This window comes from Theropithecus gelada, chromosome 2, assembly GCF_003255815.1.
Source record: "Theropithecus gelada isolate Dixy chromosome 2, Tgel_1.0, whole genome shotgun sequence".
NCBI classification, from domain to species: Eukaryota; Metazoa; Chordata; class Mammalia; order Primates; family Cercopithecidae; genus Theropithecus; species Theropithecus gelada.
In genome coordinates this window covers 39,265,367-39,285,238 of record NC_037669.1, presented here as the reverse complement: position 1 = coordinate 39,285,238, position 19,872 = coordinate 39,265,367, and the positions used below count along the sequence as shown (strand labels likewise).

General features: G+C 42.4%; 1 protein-coding gene across 1 annotated transcript in view; it reads right to left on the bottom strand.

The window, feature by feature from the left end:
* The window catches only part of ARHGAP31 (Rho GTPase activating protein 31), a 124,334-nt gene that overhangs the window by 28,215 nt on the left and 76,247 nt on the right, over positions 1 to 19,872 (bottom strand). The window contains exons 4-7 of the mRNA XM_025375519.1: positions 9,106 to 9,188; positions 8,003 to 8,110; positions 7,176 to 7,318; positions 413 to 611 (exon numbers count right to left, since the gene is read on the bottom strand). Coding sequence (XP_025231304.1) covers positions 413 to 611; positions 7,176 to 7,318; positions 8,003 to 8,110; positions 9,106 to 9,188 — 533 coding nt within the window. The remainder of the gene's footprint in view (positions 1 to 412; positions 612 to 7,175; positions 7,319 to 8,002; positions 8,111 to 9,105; positions 9,189 to 19,872) is intronic.

The window sequence follows — 19,872 nt, the reverse complement described above, 5'->3', positions numbered from 1 at the left end:
ATGCCTTTTGTATTGTCATGTGGGGATGGAGGGTCAGGGGAGGGGGTCAAATTTTTGTTTTTAGTAAACTTTATTTTGTAAACACCAAGCCTGATTTATCCATACTAAAAAGTCAGGAATTTCAGTCATGACTTATGATGTGACCCCTCTAACACTGTCCCAACATGGTGCTTGATCAATGGGAGATCGGGGGTCTTGTTAACTTTGGGGCAGTGTATGCATAAAGGCATCAACCGCTGGTGAGAGAGTTGTAGAGACAGCTCCCTTCTCTTCTGGAATGTTTCCTTAAACCCCAACCCAGATGGTACCTCCAACCCACACCGCCATCTTGATCCTGAGACTGTATACCTCTCCTCCTCTTTCCTCTTCAACCACACATCTCCTAGAATTTTTTTAAAAGAGTGCCACTTACTTGTTGTCTGGTAACTCAAGGACGGTGTGGAAGAGGGTGCCCATGGGAGGGACAATCTCAGGCAGGCTGTTCTCCCTCCTTTCCTTGCGAGCAGGATGGTTAGTGGCCAGGCTGCGGGCCTGAGCTTCCTCAAGGCTCACCAGCTTCATGGGCAGGGAGAGGGCTGGCAAGGTCAGGCTCTTCATGATAGGCCGGTTTGCTGTAAAGGCAACAGAAGAGCTCAGTGTTGGAGGAGGCCTGCTCATCACATCCATCCAGACTCCCCATCCACAGTCCCTCCATTCCTGATCCCATGATGGGGGCTGAGTGCCACCCTGGCTTCTCTTGGGCATGGTGGGGCCTGGGGCTGAGGCTGCACACAGGAAACTGATGACTCTCCTGGCCAGACTTGCCAGAGGACAAACAGGGGCTTCAGGAGGTAGCTGCACCTTCCATACTTTTCAGAGAGGGACCATTCACTTATTCGTTCATTCATTCATTCATGCCTATAACAAGCATTTACTGAACACTCATTGTGAGCCAGAGTGACAACGACGAGTCTTTACTCCTGAAAACTCTGCCTCTGCCTCATGCTTCAGCCAGGTGGGAATGTCTGTCTAGCCACGGAGGTAGCCTAACGGCCAAAGTAGGATAGGAGGCTGCCTCTCCTCCTCACAGCTGGAGAGCACATGCTCTAAGGCCATTTCAGGTTAGAACCTCTACTTTCCCAGATCATCTAGGCTTATATCCCTGCCACAGGAAGATACAGCCTATACTATGCCCTGCGGTTTTCTTACTCACTACCCAGTTGTCTTTTAGTGTATGTAGCGGATCCCTTCCTATTCTATGGCATTTTTTTTAAGGAACGGAAGCGATGATGACAATCACTGGCGCACAGGATTCTCTTTTCTCCAAGTCAGTGGTTCTCACCTTGAGGTGATTTTGTGTACCACTCCCCTCCCCACTCAGGGACATCTGGCAATGTCTGGAGATATTTTTGATGGTCATCAATGTGTGTGGGAGTGCTACTGGTATCTAGTAGGCAAAGGCCAGGGATGCTGTTAAACGTCCTGCAATGCACAGAGCAGTGCCCCACAGTAGGAATCATCCAGCACTAAATATCAATAGTGCTGAGGTTGTGAAGCTGATCTAAGTTAAAAAATAGTCTGAGTGTGCTTCTATTTAGCTTTTGGTGACCTTGCCAGTTTTCTATGACTTCTGAAGTAGTAAAGAGACTCAGGGATAATTTAGATCAATTGAAATCACTTTTGGTGGAAGACTCACTGTATTTTCAGAAAGCAAATTGATGGCACTATTTCTCTTTGCAGCGCATGACCCTCTGTGGGTGGGGAGAAGTAAAACTATTGAAAAAGGGCCTCATGGAAAATGGAGACAACTGTTATGTGACAATGGGGTGTTTCTGGGGAGGACTAGCATGGCACTCATTCAGTAGGACTACTGTTAAATACAGCCTGGGATCCTGAAAACTTTTCAGTAAACTTTCTGGCTTTAGCGCAGTCTTTTGACCCAATCCAAAGAGGGGTAAAATATTTAAATTTAATCTACTTTCAGTATTTGTTCAAAGACTCTCACATATTCTTTATTATTCATGATTATGTATTTGCTTAAAAATACATAAAAATAAATGCATACATTAACTCACTCTGGGAGCAACTGCAACAATGGGAAGAACATAAACTGCAGAAGACCAAGTTTAGTGCCCACCTCTCCCCTCAGCTCCAGGCTCCTAGGACTAAGGCCCGTTCAGCATCTCTGCTTAGATGTTTGTGTGTGTGTGTGTTAGCTAAGTTTTTGGTTTTCATTTTCTGTTTTTTGAAATGGAGTCTCAATCTGTCATCCAGGTTGGACTGCAGTGGTGCAATCTCGGCTCACTACAACCTCTGACTCCTGGGTTCAAGTGATTCTCTTGCCTCAGCCCCCTGAGCAGCTGGGATTACAGGCACCCACCACCATGCCCAGCTAATTTTTTGCATTTTCTAAAATAGTAATGCGGTTTCTCCATGTTGGCCAGGCTGGTCTCGAACTCCTGACCTCAAGTGATTTGCCTGCTTCGGCCTCCCAAAACGCTGGGATTACAGGCATGAGCCACCGCGCCTGGCCTCTGCTTAGCCATTTCTAACTTTACATTTTGTAACAGAGCTTGTGATCTGTGCTCCTCTGCTCTACTCTAGTACCTCCTCTCATCTTCTCTGTGTCAGTAGGTGGCACCACGGACCACCCAGTGCCTAAGCTAAAGCCTGGGGGGTTGTTATTTTTTATTTATTCATTTCCTTAATGCATCTCTCCTTCCATATACAGCCTATAAGCAAGGCTTGTAACTCTACCTCCAAAATACATCCGGAACCCAGCCACTTTCCTCCTTCCCACTGTTACAGGCTGCCATGATTTCCCACTGCTTTTGCCATAGCTTCTCAACTGGTCTCCCTGCTTCCAGCCTCTCAGCCTCTCCTCCACACAGCAGCTGGAAGGCTTAGATCCTGCACTGGCCTGCTCAAAACCCTCCAGTGCTTTCCCAAGACACAGAACAAACCCATCCCTTCGCATGACCTAAATGGATCTTTCATCTGCTTCCCCTTTCCTGTTTGCCCACTGGCCCAGTAGTCTCCAAAAATATAGTAAACATTTAAAAATGTATACATATACATATATATATAAATTATATGTATACCTATTATATATATACACACATGCCACTGTGTTTGTGTCATGTGTAATAGCAAACATATAAAAAAATAGAAATTACACAGTATAAGACAAAAATAAATGAAAAAAAGAAATTCGAACAGTTTCTCCCAACACCCATAACTCATTACTTTGGTCTTTGGTACTCATCAGAGTGGGGCACCCCACTTTGAAGGCCACATTGGTTCCAGCCACATTGGCCAATGTTCTGCAACACCGCAAGTTTTCTGCCTCACAGCTTTCACAACCTCTGTTCTCTGTCTTTGGAACATTTGCTCATAGATCCTCACACGCCTGGTTCCCCATGTCATTCGGGTCTCAGTTCAAAGATCACTTCTTTAGAAACCATGACCACTCTGTTCCAAAATCATACCCCCAAGTCACTGACTATTGCCTTACTCTGCTGTGTTTTCTTCTTGGTATTTATTGTCTTTAGAGTGATAATATATTTATTTGTAAAGGTATATATTGCTTGTCTTCCCAACCAGACCATAGTTCTATGCCGGAGAGGGTCTCTGTCATTTTGTGCACTGATGTGTCTCCAGTGTCTAGAACAGCACCTACTTCATAGGAGATATTCAATACACATTTATTTTTCAGTGAATATTAGAGATATCACAATCTTTTTGGCCTCAGTGTTCTCATCTATCAAATAAAATTACTGGATTCAATGCCTTCTTCTATGCTGTGAATGTTTCTGTCCCCTCAAAATTCATATGTTAAAATAGAATCCTCAAAGCAACAGAATTAAGAGGTGAGGCCTTTAAGAGGTGAGGCCTTTAGGCCTTTAGGTCATGAGGGTGGAGCCCTAATGAGTGGGATTAGTGATCTTATCAAAGAGGCCCAAGAGAGCTTGTTTCACCTTTCCCATGTGAGAACACAGTGAGAAGGTGCCGACTGTGGGGAATGGGCCCTCACCAGACACTGAATCTACCGGTCCCTGGATCTTGAACTTCCCAGCCTTCAGAAGTGAGAGAAATACGTTTATTGCTTATAAGCTAACCAGTTCATGGTATTTTTTTATGGCAACCCAAATGGACTAAGACAACTTCTAAAATCTTGTCAGTTTGAAGCAGAACTCTGTGCAAATCTAAAATTCCAGAGAATAGGGAATAAAATTCCATTTTGTGTAAATATTAAGTATGGCACTTTACCAAAGTCAGTAAGAATTTATAATAAGAACCTTTAAACGAAATGTATGTGAACAATGAGCACCGGAGGCAATCAGAGTTAAAGGCTAAAGAGAAAACTGGATTTTAATATGCAGGACAAAAAGATGGTTAAGGCAATAGCCATAAAGAGAAAAGGCATTTTCAGGTTGGAATTAGGATGAGCCTTAACATTAACAATCATGGATGGGATTTGCTGTCCAGAAGAATATTTCCCAAAAGGCCTAGTTCTCCACAATGATTTATTTATCTATTTTCGTATTCTTTTCCTCACAGAGGCAGAATAGAGTTAAGGAAAGAGCGTGGGCTAAAAGATTTGGGTTCAGCAGTCCCCATGCAGCAAGTTACTCGCTAGGTGGTTCTGGGAAGTTACTAAGTAAGCTATTCTGGTTCTCTGTTCTTCATGTATAAAATAAGGTTGATAACGACTTTATCATGTTTGCTGTAATAAATCAGTGAAATGCTGCATGTGGAAAACCTACAACAGTTCCCGCTGTAGAGTAAATCCTCAGTAAATTTTTTTGTGGGCTCAAAAGGGTGAATGAATAAATGTATGCATATTACTTCTCTTTTACTTTCAAAAAAGTTTTTATATAGTTTAAAAGAAAAAATCTATAACTGGAGAGTTGAAATAAAAAAGAAAGGCCAGCCACTCTGACATATATAATAAAGAGAATTGAAAATATATATTCAAACAAAAACGTGTACGTGAATGTTCACAGCAGCATTATACGTAATCATAAAAAGCAGAAACAACCCAAACTAAGGAATGGATAAAAATGTGGTATATCTATACAACAGAATATTATTCAGCCATAAGAAGGAATGAAGTACTGATATATACAACAACATGGGTAAACCTTGAAAACATATGCTAAGGAAAAATAAAAATAAAACAGTCGGCTAGGCACAGTGGCTCACACCTGTAATCCTAGCACTTTGGGAGGCCACGGCAGGCAGATCCCTTGAGGTCAGGAATTTGAGACCAGCCTGGCCAACATGGTGAAATCCCTTCCCTACTACAAATACAAAAAAAAAAATTAGCCAGGTGTGGTGCTGGGCACCTGTAATCCCAGCTACTCAGGAGGTTGAGGCAGGAGAATGGCTTGAACCTGGGAGGCAGAGGTTGCAGTGAGCCAAGATCATGCCACTGCACTCCAGCCTGGGCAACAGAGTGAGACTGCATCCAAAAAAAAAAAAAAAAAAGTCACAAAAGACCATATATTGCATGATTCCATTGATATGAAATGTCCAGAAAAGGCAAATCCATACAAACAGAAAGTAGACTAGTGGTTGCCAGGGCCTGTGGGGAGAGGAACATGTGAAGTGATTGCTAAATGGGTATGGGGTTTGTTATGGTTTGAATGTGTTCCCCAAAGTTCATGTGTTGGGAACTTGAGCCCCAATGCAACACTGTTGTGACGTGAGACCTTTATGAGGTGATTAGGTCATGAGGAATCTGCCCTTCTAAATGGATTAATGTCATTTTGCAGGAGTGGGTTCATTCTTGTAGGAGTGGGTTTGTTATAAAATCAAGTTCAGCCCCCTCTCTCACACTCTCTTAACTTTCCATCTTCTACTATAGGAGGACGCAGCAAGAAGGTAAGGCCCTCACCAGATGCTAGCCCCTTGATTCTGGACTTCCCGGCCTCTGGAACCATGAGAAATAAATTCCTTTTCATTGCAAATTACCCAGTCTATGGTGTTCTGTTATAGCAGAACAAAACGGATTAAGACAGGTTTCTTTATGGACTGATGAAAATAGTATGGCATTAGGCAGTGGTAATGGTTGTACAATTCTGTGACTACATTAAGAACCACGGAATTTTACACATTAACATGGTTAAAATGATGAATTTTATGTTATGTAGATAAAATAATTTTTTAAATGGTCATAAACTACATAGAGGACAGGGTAGGGATGGGAACAGTTATACCAGGAATCAAAATTTGATATTAATTGCAACTGATTATTCTGAAAACTGGTTTTTCCAAAATATTGGACAAACTGGAAAGGAGTTCTTTGATCAGCTAAAAAATATATTGCAGATATTTTTTTTATGCACCAGTGATTCTCCAAGTGTGGACCTGAACAGCAGCATCAGTATCACCTGAAAACTTGTTAGAAATGCAAATTATCAGCCACACTCCAAACATATTACACCAGAAACTCTGGGGATGAGGTCCAGTAACCTTGGTTTAACAAACTCATCAGGTAATTTTGATTTACACTGATGTTGGAAAACCACTCTCATGTACCAAGCTTCTTAGTCAGCAAGATTTCTGGTCTTTACCAACTGGGTTCATGGGAGTTTAATTCACTCCTAGGGCTCATTATATTCATTACAAGATGCCCACAAACACACTCACTTTTGTATGCCTACTGCCTGGCACAGCGCAGAACAAAGCATTCAAGAAATTATTGAGAAGAGAATGCGTTCTGAATATATGTGTGAGTATGAACACGCTGCCTCTTAACTTGTTCCTCTAAGACTTCAAGGTGAAGGCATAAGGGTCTTCTGAAATACAGTGAAAGTAAAGATGAAGTCTAACAGTCAGGGAGAAGAATGCTGGCAGTACCTCTTTTAGAAAATAACTTGGAGTTTAAGAACTCACTAAAACTAGTAGAACATTATTCTAGTTCTATTTCAGCATACCACATTCACAGGATAGGCCATGTATACGACTGATTAGAAACATGCTAAAGCCACATGCAAGCACGCCATAGTTTCCCTTCACACATACAGATGTATATATGCACGATCCTCAGACACTGACACACAGTAGTCAGCATACACACAGCCAACACTCAGAGCTAGAACTAAGCCCACCCTCACTTTCTGTTGAATCCCACCACTAGTTGCAAGAAAGAAGGATAGGCTGGTGGGGTGTATGCTAGCAGGAGTCCTTACCATCATTCTCCAGAGACCCAGGTGAACCGTTGTTAAAGATTTGATCTACATGATTCAGTATGAACTCAATCACCACCTGCTGGACCCGGACTGCAAGGAAAGCTGCATCTCCATTGCAACCAGTGGCTTCAATTTCTTTAGACCTACGGTGTGGAAGAAACATATTCAGTGAGTGAGTTTGCCTTACAACCTAAAGCAGCAAGGGGAGCCAGTAGGCCTTTTGCACAAGCCTCATCTCCTAAATTGATACAGTTTATAGAATATTTTAATTATTTAGGGCCAATTAAAGGAACTCCCCAAAGGCTGTGAAGCCCAACAAACTGAACAAATTTGAAACAGTTACCAGGTACTCTACATTGCAATACTATAAACACTATCCCTTACACATACAGAAATGGACTTTCGTTTCCTGCATGGTATGCCTTTCCGCTCCCACCTACCCGTTCTGTGGAGCAGGTCTTCATCTATTAAATCATATGAAGCAGCTGATTCAAGTTGTAGCCAGCTGTGACTCCACCAAAACAAGCCAGTGAGCCCCAAAACAATAAAGGCCTTTTCAAGAAATTGTAACATACAGACCCATAAGTTCAGCCATATTGTAGCTGTAGCCAAAAATGTCTTTAGAACTCAGAGTTTCCAAGTTAGCAGACAGAGAGCTTAGGCTATTATCGCCTAAATCACCTTTAATTCTATATGTGTTATAAATGACCACTTAAGCCACAGATTTGTTTTAAAGGGGCTTCAATGTGAAGAATTCAATCTTCATTTCAATCGGGGGCTGCTCTGAGCCCCCCGGCGTGGTGACAAGGGGAGGGTACAGTGGTTACCTGAGGAGGTTTGGCGCCCACACCAGGGCCAGGTTCCGGGCGTGCATGTTGGTCTTGCTGCTGAAGGAGGCGATATGGGCCAGGTGTCGAATCAGGTATTCCAAGGTCCTAGAATGGTTTGTTTTTTGACAAAGTAAGAAACTTCAGTGCCCGTGTGAAGCCTGACATATGGAGATAATTTCTAAATTTGGATTTAAGAGACTTTAAATATTTCTATCTTAATGAATTTGGAAGGAATATTGGGAAGATGTCAAGATTGACCAGAAGTAATTTTCTTGGCCCTAGGCACACTGACCCAGGGTGGGGAAGGGGGTCCATCTTGTCAGATGTAAGCAGAGGCCCCTGGAGCACCAGTCGGAGACAGAACCAGGGAATCACAGCACCTCAGAGCCCGGAGGCTCTTAGTGGCCATTTGTTCCTCTTTTCAACCAGGGTAGGATGGCTTCAAGCAGTTTTGAAATAGGCTCTCCTCTAGGCTTGTTTTAATAAAAATTCTCCCAGCTACAGGGATCTTGGTACTTGTCAGGGAGCTAATTTCATGGATAAACAACATTTATTAGGAAGTTCTTTCTTATACCACATCAAAATCTGCCCCCTTGTAAAAGATGGGCAGGCATAGGGAACATTGGGAAAGGTGGCAAAATTAGGGGCTAAACTGTGAGAATGAAATGAAAGGGTGGGGGATGATGATAGGGATGGTACTAATGAGCAAATAGAACAATCAGCCAATGCTCAAGAGCCCACAGTCAACCCCTGCTGAAAAGCTATCTTGGTTGCCATAGATTTGGTTATGCTACAAATCTGGGTATGAACCAAGAATGCCACCAAGAGGCTAGTATGCATCATCGGAATGACTTCCTGAGGGGTTCTGAGGGGTGTCCTGCAGGTGATTTGGAGACGGCCTGCTCCTTGCTGCCAATGTCCCTGGTCAGACACCAACTCACTTTGAAAATAGTGACCTGTTCACCCACTTCAAAATGCCCTCGGGAAAGCCTAAACTGGCTACTGTCCACTACATTGGTTCCTTTCCATGATGCCAGCCTGTCTCTTTGGTATTACACTGCATTGAGAGGCCACAGGTTTCTTTCCCCAACCATTCTTACCTATAGTGGGATGGAGGAAGCTCCTGGATAACATTTTGGATTCGGGCCAGTTGGCCTTCTTCAGGGCAATGCGACACTGCCTCCTGTGGAGAAGAACATAAGGCAGTCTGGTGAGTGCCTGAGAGTGGAGACGGCCATCTGCATGCGCTGGAATCACTTGAGCCCTCATACTCCAGCCTCACAACCATGCCTAGAGATCACCCTTCCAAGAGGCACGCTTTACTATGAAAACCACCAACCCATGACAGTTTCTGTCGGTTCTGGATGTGTGTGCAGGGCCTCACCGTGTGTGCACAGGGGGCGGTGGGCTGCCTGGGACTCTGAGTATCCTAAGATGGTTGCTAGGCATCTGGTAAGAATGTGTAGAATCTCGGGTGTGTCTCGGGGGTAGAGAGACACAGAGACTTACACACAGAGAGATAAAGAGATAGAGACAGGCCCAGCATGGTGGCACATGCCTGTTATCCCAGCTACTCAGGAGGCTGAGGTGGGAGGATTGCTTGAGCACAAGAGTTTGGATCTAGCCTAGTGACATAGTGCAACTCATCCCTAAAATATGAATGAATGAATGAATAACAAGCAAGTAAATAAATAAATAAAAGAGACATATACAGAATGAGATGGAGATGACAGGGTGGTGCCAAGTCCACTCAGCCAGCTGTCTTTGTGGGTGCAAACAGCTACTGCCTACCTATCCCGCGACTACTCCATGACCTCAAGGACTCAGCTGCTGCCTGTCCTAGAAGCCAGAAAGCAGGGAAGATGTGCCTTTCTTGGCAGGGATAGTCCCTGAAACCTGGTGGCCTTGCCCAGACTTGCTCTCCAGTTATTTGCTGTCTGGGTATTTTGTTCTCCCATCAGCCCAAGTGCCTTCAAGGAGAGGCAGGAATAGCAATAAAGGCAACGTGATTACAGGCTGGCCCATGTCCATCTCTTGCCTGCTGGGGGTTGCTGCACGATGCAGGCATCCCTGGGCAGATTCCCCTGGTCCCAGCCCTGCACCCCTGTTCTGAGAATCTGTCCTGCGGTGCTCATGGCCCCTCCCACTGCAGTGTGAGTGCTCATGAACTGCCAGCATCTGAGCAGCGCCTGAGCCTAAGGTCCATGGTAACCACAGCTATCTTTTATTTTTCACTGAGATATAATTTATGTATATTAAAAACGTGTGGATCTTAAACTATAGCTTCATGAGTTTACTTCATATGTATACACCTGGGTAACCCACCTAGATCAAGATGTACCTTAAACAGGGCTTTAACATCATGAATTCACAGGCACACATCACTTAGTCTTATATTTCCTCCCAGTGCTGGAAACTTGCTTTAGATTGATACATAACAAAAGGTACAATCATGGAATATCTTAATTAATTTGATAAATATTGCCCCTTGCCATACAACCCAAAATAAGATCCTAACGAGGTGATGGTTTTCTTATGTTGCTCACCTCTGTTCAACCTTTAGCTGCTGTGTGCTTGTTGCATGTAAATACTGAACTTCACACTCTCAGTAATGAGAAGTTTTAGGCACAGAAAAGTGGAAGGGAATTAATTTTACCAGCATCTTCAGTTCCTACGACCCACCAGCTGAGTGTGATCTGTTTTAGCCTAGAGGAGACCACTGAGGTTCTGTTCCAGCCTGGGCCTCCCAATCCCTCCCACTTTTTCCCCACAGGACTCACTGCTATTACACTACAAGAATACACTTAGTTATTGGAGTTATTGTTTACTGTCTGTCTCCCTTGCTAGAACATAAGTTCTGTGAGTGCAGGAACGTCATGAATCCCTGTGTCCAAAACAGTGCCTGGCACACAGTATGTGTGAGACAGCAGGTCAGGGCTTTGCCCACCAAGTTTTTTCTTTTTTATCTTTTTTATTTAATTGAAGTAAAACAAATATACAGAAGCCCACCATTTTTAAAGGCAATCCGACTTCTCTATGTGGAAATCTTGAGGTCTCACATTTGAAGCAGAAGTGGGGAAAAACGTGGGACTGGGAGGATTACAGTCATAGGCGGTCCAGTCTTCTGGTGGGTTTGCCAGCCTGAGACCAGGCCCAGCCTAAGCAACATCGCTGCCGCAATCCTTGCTTTGTGAGATACGCAGGGTGTAGGGTAGGGGCAAGAATGGGGCCTCCGGTAAGCACCCTGACACCTCCCTTTTCTTCCCTGGGGCTGTCATTTGGAAAACATGATTGTGGAGAGGACCCTGGCTCTGCAAGGCAGTGAGAACCTCGCAACGGGGAGCCGAGGGAGAGAAGCTCTGGGGGAGGGAAGGGCTGCCGGAATGCTCTGTGGACTCTCCCACATTCTGCTGTGCACACAGGGCCGCGGGAGGGGGAGCTTCTCTTCCTCTCTCTGCAAAGCCCGACTCATGCTTCACATATGTTGTACCACTAACCCCACCCTCCTTTAAAAAATGTGTCTGGGGAATAAAGGTGTAGGTCAATTTAACAACCCTCATGGAAAGTTCCTTTAATATTTTAGGAAGCTGTTAGTCATCTTTGTTCTCCAAGAGGCGGGGCAGGCTCATCCCCGGATGCCTGCAGGTCCCATTTGGGACTGGCGTTTATTTCATTATTTGCAAACTCTCCCCATCCTACCCCAAACCTCTCCGGAAGCTTTCTAAATCCAGGTTTTCCTTCTGGAGGGGCCTGGCCACTGCTACCTTATTTTGAGCTTCTCTATGTTCTCCCATTAGGACCACAGAACCCATAGCTGGCCAATTGGGGGATGGGAGTGGAAATTTTACCTACCCCAATTTTTTGCCTATAAGAGAATTTCACTCAGCATTAGTCAGGCCAAGATGGCTAATGGTTAAATCTTAAAAGATCTAAGATGAATCTGTGACTATTTGTTCTTTTCAAATCAGTATCAATAAGGCCAGCTTCCTGCCCTTGGAGGACGCTAGCAGAGGCTGCGCTCTTGTCCTCTGTGGTAGGATCCTCACTCTGGGTTTCTGTTTACTCAAAGCGACCACGGTCCCTGAGCTCAAGTCCTGCTGCCCAGGCAGCCCTGTCACCAGGGTGGCCCAACACAGTCTGAGGCTCTCCCTTCCAACGACACCCCAGCTGCAACTTTAACTTTTTATTCATTACTTTAAAATTATCAAACCATTTTTATTATTTTAAGGTATTTTAAGCTATTTACCAGACCTTTAAAAAGTAATTTACGCACATAATTTAAAAAGTAATTCATGCACATAATTTAAAAAAAAAAAAAAAAGGAAAGCATCCAAAGGAATATACAAGGAAAGTTAACCTTCCTTCCAACTACAGACTCCAGAGGAACCACTGTGTGTCCTTCAGGGCAGTCTTTATAGCTACGTCTTTGTTACACCTTTGGAAGCAAGCACTCCTAACTGAGCTGGTCCCTCTGCAAATTCCCCTGCTCCGTCTCTCATCATTTCCACCTGCCTTGCTCCATACAGGCCACACTGGCCTCCACATGTCCCCTAAGCAAACCCAGTGTATCCCGGCTGTCCCCAAAGCCTTTGTACCTGCTGCTTCTTCTTGGCACCCTGTTTTCCCAGATACTTGCACAATTTGTTCCTTCACTTCATCCTTGCCTCTGTTCAAATGCCACCTCCTAAAGAGACCTCTGATTATCCTGTCTAAAAGAAGAGTCCCCATCATTCTCTCCCCTGTGCCCTGCATTATTTTTCTTCACAGTACTTATCAACAGTTCACATTATGGGTCTATGTCTTACATTGTGTATCATCTGTCCCTTCCATTAAAATGTAAGTTTCACAAGCACAAGGATTTTCTCTGCTCTATTCACCATTAAATCTCCACAACTAGAACTGTGCCTGCCAAATATATGTAGTAGATGCCCGATAAACACTGTTGAATGGAAGGACTAAGTGAATGAGTCAGTATTTTGCTTTGTGCTTGAAAATGCTAAATAGCCACATTTGGGCCACACTTCCAGACCAGCATCCTGGGCTCATTCCCCATCGTGATGAACACCAGCATTGCAGAGGCAGCTCCTTTTGACTCTGGGCTCCCGGCAGGATGACCAATGTCCTGGTTTGCCCAAGACAGTTTTCCTGGAACATGAGATTTTCGGTGTTGAAACAGGGAGAGTCCCTGGCAAACCAAGACAATTGGCTACTGTTCCCCTTTGCAGCCATCTTGAGCTCACAACCAGCCTGACTTTACCTGTTGCAAGGTGTTAGGTGTCTGCCCTAAGTGACATTGCCTTTTTTTTTTTTTTTTTTGAGATGGAGTCTCACTCTGTCACCCAGGCTGGAGTGTAGTGGCGCAATCCTGGCTCACTGCAACCTCCACCTTCCAGGTTCAAGCGATTCTCCTGCCTTAGCATCACAAGTAGCTGGGATTACAGGCGCATACGACCATGCCCGAATAATTTTTGTATTTTTAGTAGAGATGCGGTTTCACCACGTTGGCCAGGCTGATCTCAAACTCCTGACCTCAAGTGATCTGCCCGCCTCAGACTCCCAAAGTGCTGAGATTACAGTCATAAACCACCAAACCTGGCCCTAAGGGACATTTTAAATGAGAGTTGCTAGTCAACAAATCTGTCAGTAAATATTTCCTAAGTAACAGTTACAACATTTTCCAGTAGCTAGGGAGCAGAGAAACACAGCAATAAATAAAATAAACACAATTCCTGTCCTCGGGAAGCTTACAATTTAACCTAGGGAGACTGATGGGTAAACACATTATTTCAGGCAGGGCTTGATGGCACACACCTGTAGCCCTAGTTACTCCAGAGGCTGAAGCAGGAGGGTTGCTGGAGCCCTGGAGTTTGAGGTTGCAGTGAGTTATAATTACACCGCTGCACTCCACATTTCGCAAACAGAGCAAGAGTGCATCTCTAAAAATAAACAAATTTCAAAAAATTTAAAAAGATACTATTTTGATATAAATTAAATATACATTCTGACAGGTGAAAAGTTTAATTAAAAAAAGAAAAAAGGCAAATACATAATTTAACACCTCTTTTAATGGCCTTCTCCAAAAATCTCATGTCAGCAAAGTTTTCCTATTTTGGGTGTAATAGTTTTAGCTGGATCAATCTGAACAAAACTGAATTTTTCCTAAAATAAATGGTGTTATTTTCTGATAAAAATGAAATGTAGTAGGTTGAATAACTGCTCCTGAAGATACCAAATCCTAGTCACTGGAACCTGTAAGTGTTACCTTATTTGGAAAAGACTCTTTGCAGATGTGGTTAAATTAAGGATGTTGAGTGGGGACATTATCCTTGATTATCTGGTCGCATCCTAAATGCAGTCACAGGTATCTATGTAGGAGCAGGGCAAAGGGAGATTTGACACAGACAGAAGAAGAAAAGGCAATGTGGCCCTGGAGGCAGAGACGGAGTGATGCACCAACAATCCAAGGAATGTCAGCAGCGATCAGAAGCTGGGAAGGGCAAGGAACAGCTTTTCCTCTAGAGCCTCTGGAGAGAGCACGCCCTGCTGAGACCTTAACTTCAGCCCAGTGAGGCCAATTTCAGACTTCTGGCCTCCAGAACTGTGAGGGAGTAGGTTTCTGTTGTTTAAGTCATCTAGTTTATGGCAATTAGTTACAGCAGCAACAGGAAACTAATACATGTACTTAAAATTAAAGTAGGAAATCTGCAGAAAATTAAAAAATCCCCTTTTATCACATCACCCAGAAATAACTACTACTAACCTACTTACAGGTGAAGCAAAAAACAAAACAAAACAAAAAACAAAAGCAGCAGTTTGATCAGGCCTCCAAGCAGCGAACATAAACACTGGCTTCATTTCCTATTTAGTTACAGATATTGCTTTCTTCCCTGTTTAACTTGATATTACGGTGTGTTTGTCTGTTTTTGTGTCATTATGAAGGAATACTGTATTAGCCCTTTTTCACATTGCCATAAGAACTGCCTGAGTCAGGGTAATTTCTGAAGAAAAGAGGTTTAATGGACTCACAGTTCCACAGGCTTCACAGAAAGCATGGCTAGGAGGCCTTGGGAAACATAATCATGGCAGAAGGTGAAGGGGAAGCAAGCAGGCCTTACCGCGGCAGAGCAGGAGTGAGAGAGAGAGGGCTGAGGGGGAATTGCCACACACTTCTGAACCATCAGATCTTGTGAGAACTCATTCACTATCATGAGAACAGCAGGAGGAAAACCACCCCCATGATCCAATCCCACCAGGTCCCTCCCTCGACATGTGGAGATTACAATTCGAGATGAGGTTTTGGTGGGGACAGAGCCAAACCATATTGAATACCTAAGACTGGGTAATTTACATAGAAAAGAGGTTGAACTGGTTCACGGTTCTTCAGGCTGTATAAACATGGTTCCAGTATCTGCTTCTGGTGAGGGCCTCAGGAAGCCAACAGTCACAGTGGAAGGCCAAGGGAGAACAGGTGATGCCACGTGGTGAGAGAGTGAGCATGAGACAGCAAAGTGGGAGGTCCCAAACTCTAACCAGATCTCACACGAACTAACTAAGTGAGAACTCATTCATCACCAAGGGGATGAGGCTAAGCTATTCATGCCATTCATGAGGGATCAACCCCCATGATCCAGTCACCGCCCACTAGGATACTGCCTCCAACATTAGGGATTACACTTCACCAGGAGATTTAGAGGGACAAGCCTCCAAACCATATCATATGGTCAGTAAACATTCTTCAAAACTGTGACTTTTCATGGCTACACAGTTTGAACAATAATAGATTTATCATTTATTTAAATCATCTCCCATTGTTAGACAGGTACTCTCCAAAATGTTGCTATTATATGTAATATTGCAATGGACATACTTGTACATCAATTATTTGTGTGCCGATCTGATTGTCACCCTAGAATGGAGTCCTAGAAATAGAGTTACTGGATTAAAGAATATGAGCATTTTAGTATTCTTGATAGTAATTTCATATGACTTTCGGGGATGTCCAACCAATTTACACTTCCAACAGAAAACTATAAAAAAACCAGTCTCAGCCGGGCATGGTGGCTCACGCCTGTAATCCCAGCACTTTGGGAGGCCGAGGCAGGTGGATCACCTGAGGTCAGGAGTTTGAGACCAGCCTGGTCAACATGGTGAAACCCCGTCTCTACTAAAAATACAAAAATTAGCTGGACATGGTGGTGGGCGCACGTAATCCCAGCTACTCAGGAGGCTGAGGCAGGAGAATGGCGTGAACCCGGGAGGAGGAGCTTGCAGTGAGCTGAGATCGCGCCACTGCACTCCAGCCCAATTCAATTTCTTTTTTTATAAATTATCTATCGAGGTCCTTTGTTTACTTGTCTAGTGAGGTATTATGTGTTTTACTTCTTTTTATTGATAGGTTCCTTATAATTAAAGAACATTAATCCCCGTCACCTTTATGTAAATAGTTCCTGTATTTAGTCATTTGCCTTTTAATTTTGTTAATATATTTTTATAAAGAAAAATAGTTTATGTGTAGTAGAGTTTTTAAGTTTTTTTGTGTGTGTGTGTGACTTTTTTCCTTTGCTTTTATAGTTAGGAAGCCCTTCTCCACCCTGAAATCTGCTAAATGGTAAAGACGAAACTTGATTTCCTCCTTTTGCAATAGATAGCCAATTTTCCTAGCACTGTTTATGGCATTGTTCCTTCATTATTTTATTTCATATTAAGTTATTTAATACCTGAGCCTTAATTAAGTGTCGTTACCTCTACTTTTAAGTAGTGTGCGAGTTACGAGACAGAAATAAATCTTTATCTCCACCTACTAGCTATACCACCCCAGGCAAGAGTCACTCTGAGCCACATTTTAATGATCTGTATAACGGAGACAATAAAACCTACCTCACAGGGTTATTCTGAGAATTAAATGAAATAATATTTATCATGAGTTTATCATATAGTAAGCACTCAACTAATGATGACTATTATCATTATTAATATTATTAGTCCGTTAATATTTTTTCTAATTCTCTCATCATTCCATTAAGATATTCTTCTATGGCTATTACTAAAAGTCAAAAATAGGCTGGGCGTGGTGGCTCATGCCAGTAATCCCAGCACTTTGGGAGGTCAAGGCAGGTGGATCACCTGAGGTCAGAAGTTCGAGACCAGCCTGGCCAACATGGCAAAACCCCGTCTCTACTAAAAGTACAAAAATTAGCTGGCCGTGGTGGTGAGTGCCTGTAATCCCAGCTACTCAAGAGGCTGAGGCAGGAAAATAGCTTGAACCCAGGAGGCAGAGGTGGTAGTGAGCTGAGATCACACCACTGCACTCTAGCCTGGGCGATGAGAGAGAGACTCTGTCTCAAAAAAAAAAACAATAAAAAATAAAAAAGTCAGAAATAACAGATGCTGGTGCAGTTGCAGAGAAATGAGAACACTTATACACTGTTGGGAGTGTAAAAAAATTTCCATTGTGGAAAGCAGTGTGGCGATTCCTCAAAGAGCTAAAAACAGAACTATTATTCGACCCAGCAGTCCCACTACTGGGTATCTATCCAAAGGGACATAAATTGTTCCACCATAAGACACACGCACACGTATGTTCACTGCAGTGCTATTTGCAATAGCAAAGACATGGAATCGACCTAAATGCCCAACAATGGCAGACTGGATAAAGAAAATATGGTACATATATACCATGGAATACTATGCAGCCATAAAAAATAATCAGATTATGTCCTTTGCAGGAACATGGATGAAGCTGGGGGCCATTATCCTTAGCAAACTAATGCAGGAACAGAAAACCAAATACTGCATGTTCTCACTTATAAGTGGGAGCTAAATGATGAGAACACATGGACACAAAGAGAGGAACAACAGATACTGGGGACTACTTGACTGGGAGTAGGCTTAGTATCTGGGTGACAAAATAATCTGTACAACAAACCCCCGTGACACAAGTTTACCTATATAACAAACCTGAACACGTACCCTGAACCTAAAATAAAAGTTAAAAAAAGGTATTATTCTACTTTAGCTGTGCAAGTAGGTTTGGGTAAACTATAGGGAGAATGTATGACAATGTAACAGAGCTATTTCCAAACCCCTGAGGGTTTGCTTATATTATCTGTGATCAAAGAAATCTATTAAATGCAACATTCTCCAACATAGTTAACTTCACTAGGTCCTATGTATATAGAGTTAGTTGTCATAACAAAACATCCCTGTTTTTTAATGTCAAATAAACTGTTTAAATACAATGTCAGATTTCCTTCAACTCTGATGGCAGGTTGACAAGCTGCCTTGGTATTTTTCAGTTGCTGTGAGAAAACAGAATGATTAGCAATATCAGGGAACAGGAGAGGGGAGAGATAAATACGGGTTTCATTCTGAGCCTGTAGACAAGAGCTAAGGAGAAATTGTATTTCTAAAGTTTCCAGACAAAGAATTCCTATCTACCCCCAACTATAATAGAATGAGATATTAGTTAATAGAAATTAGACTGATTCAGTTCATTAACATAATGATATTCCATTCTGTCATATTCAAAGATGGTAATATCGTACTGATAAGAGGATTATGACTCTATTGAAAACAATAAAGTCTTACACACAAATTAAAGCAACAATAAGGTATTATTTTTAGTTAATTCAGGTCGACAAATAATTTAACCAATTGGAAATACCCAGGGTTGGAAAGTCTGCAGGGAAAAGAGCATTCCTTGTCTTTCTGGAGGCCAGACTGGCAATATGTGACAACATTTTAAACAAGAACCTTTTACACAGCAAATCTAATTCAATGATTTTTCTCTAAGGATATAAACAAATAAAAAATAGTGTAAAAATATAGGTGAAAAGATGTGTATTATAATGTTTATAAAAGGAACGTCTTGAGAAATGAAAAAGCTAAATGTCCATTAGTGGGAGCTTGGTTTCAGAAATCATGGCACACATGAGAGAATGCTGTAAACACAGTGTCTTCCTGTATTTCTTAACACACAAAGATGATCACACTGTTGAATTAAAAGCATCCCCAAACAGCAATATGTAGTACTGACAAGTGAGAGTGTGTGTGTGTGTGTGTGTGTGTGTGTGTGTTTGTGTATGTGTGTATGTGTGGTGAGATCTGTTAACATTTATTACTACAGATATAGTTAATAGTTCCATCTGTTAACAGCAAATATGCCTGGGGTATGGAATTTCAGGTGACTTGAGATTTATGCTTTCTCTTTTATACGTTTCTGTATTACTTTAACTTTTGCAATAAAATTTTATTTTGATTTTGGAAAACAAAACACAAAACACAGCAAAAACACTATGGAAAGAATAAAGATGGAAGGAAATATCGACAACATATTAACTGTAATTGTCTTTGGTCTTTAAGAAGACAGACTGATGGTTCCTTTTTACTTTCCTTCATTTTTCATAGTGTCTATTATTAAATAGGATTACTCTTAAAATGACCAAATACTTACATATGGTGAAAGTGATTATAATCTGACAGACCCACATGAAGCTCACAACACCTTCCTTCTTGGTTCCTAGGAAAGACTCTTCTGTGGTTCCATGGGTAGGGGATACCATTATTTACAACTTAGCCATGCAGATTGGAGGCTTCTTTACCTTCTGCCTTAGATCTAAAGGAAAGGGGTCCCCTAACCTATGCCAGCTGGTACATGTTGACTTCTCTAGAGGTCAACATTTATGCCCATTTTTTAATGTGCTTTGGACTATTTTTTTCTTTTTTTTTTTAAATCTTCATTTCTCTCCCTATTTCTTGATTTTGTTTTCCCTTTTTAAAATTCTTTAAGTATATATAACCAGAAGATTTTTGTTGTTGTTGTTGTTTGCTAAAAACTAATAGTGGGCAAAATTATGAAAGTTAAAGAA